The sequence below is a fragment of the Triticum urartu genome, chromosome 4A (assembly GCF_056163025.1).
Source record: "Triticum urartu cultivar PI428250 chromosome 4A, HENAU_Tu73, whole genome shotgun sequence".
Taxonomy (NCBI): Eukaryota; Viridiplantae; Streptophyta; class Magnoliopsida; order Poales; family Poaceae; genus Triticum; species Triticum urartu.
This window is the reverse complement of record NC_141876.1, coordinates 408,049,472-408,051,744: the sequence shown is the minus strand read 5'-3', so window position 1 is coordinate 408,051,744 and position 2,273 is coordinate 408,049,472. Positions and strand designations below refer to the sequence as shown.

General features: G+C 47.4%; 1 protein-coding gene across 2 annotated transcripts; it reads right to left on the bottom strand.

The window, feature by feature from the left end:
- Positions 1 to 541: 541 nt before the first annotated feature.
- On the bottom strand, positions 542 to 1,905 carry LOC125523985 (uncharacterized). Of its 2 annotated transcripts, none has more exons than XM_048689062.2 (2): positions 1,359 to 1,905; positions 542 to 1,152 (listed from the first exon to the last, which is right to left on the bottom strand). In XM_048689062.2, the coding sequence occupies exons 1-2, from the start codon at positions 1,642 to 1,644 to the stop codon at positions 797 to 799; spliced, it is 642 nt and encodes a 213-aa protein (XP_048545019.1). In that variant the 5' UTR covers positions 1,645 to 1,905; the 3' UTR covers positions 542 to 796. The 2 variants fall into 2 exon arrangements, with proteins under 2 accessions (XP_048545019.1, XP_048545020.1); XM_048689063.2 differs by having other exon boundaries at positions 542 to 1,174; positions 1,359 to 1,513.
- Positions 1,906 to 2,273: the final 368 nt, after the last annotated feature.

The window sequence follows — 2,273 nt, the reverse complement described above, 5'->3', positions numbered from 1 at the left end:
TTAGAACTAAGATGCCCTTTGGGTTTTTTTGTCACAGAAAGAGAGTGGCTTATTGCCTTGCGGAACCACCGCGAGGGTTGGTTTTAGAAATTGCATGCTTTCATAGTTTGATTGTTAGTACTAAAATGAATTTTTCTTTTGAACACATTACAGCCGCAAATACTCGTATATACACGTGTACATTTAGCTCTATGAACATATGCATGCACATCCTAACTCATATACACGGATATACACTTAGCTCCATGAACACACGTTTGCATATCCTATCTTTATTAGCACCTCTGAAATGTTGAACTGGCGCAACATCTTAACATTGACGATGTTATCATAGACGTCTCGTAGTCGATAAAAACACCTCTCCCAACTAACCCCGAACCTGAAAAACCTGAAATAGATTAAAAAAAATGTGAGCATCCATCTGAGCTAAGCTCAATTCTACGTCGAATTAGACCCCATTTCCTTTCCATCTTGGATTTGGAATTTCCAGTCCAATTCAATTCCAAGCAGTTTTTCCTACATCCAAACACAGCAGTAGGGCTATTTGTAGCAAATGATGTTTTTGGGCCAAAGAAAATTGCGGGTGATATACAACAATATATTACTCCTACATAACTACTGGGAAAATGAAACGCTCTTCTCTCACAAATATAGAAAACAAATAAACATCCTTACACACGAAAAAAGTCTTTGAAATGACAGAGGAATAAGCTTTGCCACGTACTACACCGGTCACGTGTGACCAAGCAGCACGGTACGTTTTGTCCCATGAAGAAACACACGCACGCGGTCCCCTTCAGGACGCCTTCTCGTCATCCGCGGTCGACATTTCTCCGTGGACCTCGTTGCGCTTAGCCTCAGCCGTGGGCTGCGCTTGCGCGTGACCGGCGACGCCGAGGTGGGCGGCGCTCTGGCGGTGGTGCTTGCAGCGGAAGGAGCCCGGGTGCGTGGTGGGCGCGCAGACGCACGAGTGGACGACGGCCCTGCCCCCCGCGCCGGCGTAGCTGAGGCTGAAGAGGGAGTCGTTGGACCATGAGTTCTTGATGCCGCCCAGGCCCTGCACCTTGGGCGCCTGCACGTACCGGTACGCCCTCCGCTCGCTGTCCGTCATCACCGGGCTGTCGCCGTCCATGGCCGCCTGCCTTGGCTGCACTGCAGGCGACCCTAATTTCAGCTAGAGCCGTGCCAAAATGAAAGGGCGCCGCAAAAGGTCATGGATATTGATGAATTACTCATGGCACGAACTAATAAAAGGAGTCACCGGTGTTGTGGTGATTTACTTGCAGATAGGGAAACGATTAACTAGCAACACCAAGATCAAAGCGGAGTTGAGAGCTATGGCAAGCATGGTGCTGTACCTGAGGACAAGAGCTTGCCGGCCGTCAAATGTTGAAGGAAGAAGGGGATGGTCAAAGCTATGGCCGTCTGCTGAAATCTGCAAAACTGTGAGAGACAGCACGGAATTCTCCTATTAATAGGGGAAGGGGCAAGGGGCGGCATATATGGCACGTCGGCTGTTGGTGTGGCCTGTGCTTGTTGACTCATCCAACATAAGAAAATGCCCCTTCGGCCGTTTCTTTGGACCGAGCAAATGACCAGCACCCAGGTGCACGGCCACATGGCCATCATCGGTCCAGGTAACATGAGAAACTTCTACGCATTTCAATTAGTATCAGCTATCCACTCAAAAAGAAGAAGATTATAGTAGTATTATAGAACAAGTAAATTAATCTAGTCTAGCACAGTATTAACATCTACCTAAACTTCAGCGCGCCTTCTTGTGCCGTTCCTGAAGGCAAAAAAGAACACAAGATAGGCAACGCAGTCATGTCTTGTTGGCCAACCTCATGGCTGCTTCCGTTTCTTGGATCTTCTGAATTCCATATGAAAGCACAATAATCAACTAAGACATTCCAAGATTCTCCTGGCTCCACGCAGCTCGGCGCTTCAAGAAGGGTCGGTAGCGTATAGAGAAACCAACCTTTGACTAAACTGGGAGAACCGGCGAATCCTGTTAAGCAAATAAAAAATATATTGAGAGATCAATCAACGGTGCCTATGCTCCTTTTCAAGAGGGGAGAATATCAGATGTTCCCGTCTCTTAGGTCATTTCCAACGTAGCCCTCAAACCTTTTGCATGCGTAGAAGGCATCCAATGTGAATCTGTATTGATTTGCGCAGTGGTTCAAATATATTTTCTCTCGCAAATTGGAGACAAATGTGAAGAGATTTGCGAGAATCCGAGATGTCACGTCCGCTTCTAACCGCCCTGG

What these genes read in the sequence shown, in the direction of transcription:
- LOC125523985 (XM_048689062.2), bottom strand. Translation starts at nt 1,644, where the DNA reads ATGTTACCTGGACCGATGATGGCCATGTGGCCGTGCACCTGGGTGCTG. An exon ending in CGGCAAGCTCTTGTCCTCAG is followed by an intron (nt 1,153 to 1,358) that starts GTACAGCACCAT and finishes GGTCGCCTGCAG; the next exon opens with TGCAGCCAAGGCAGGCGGCC.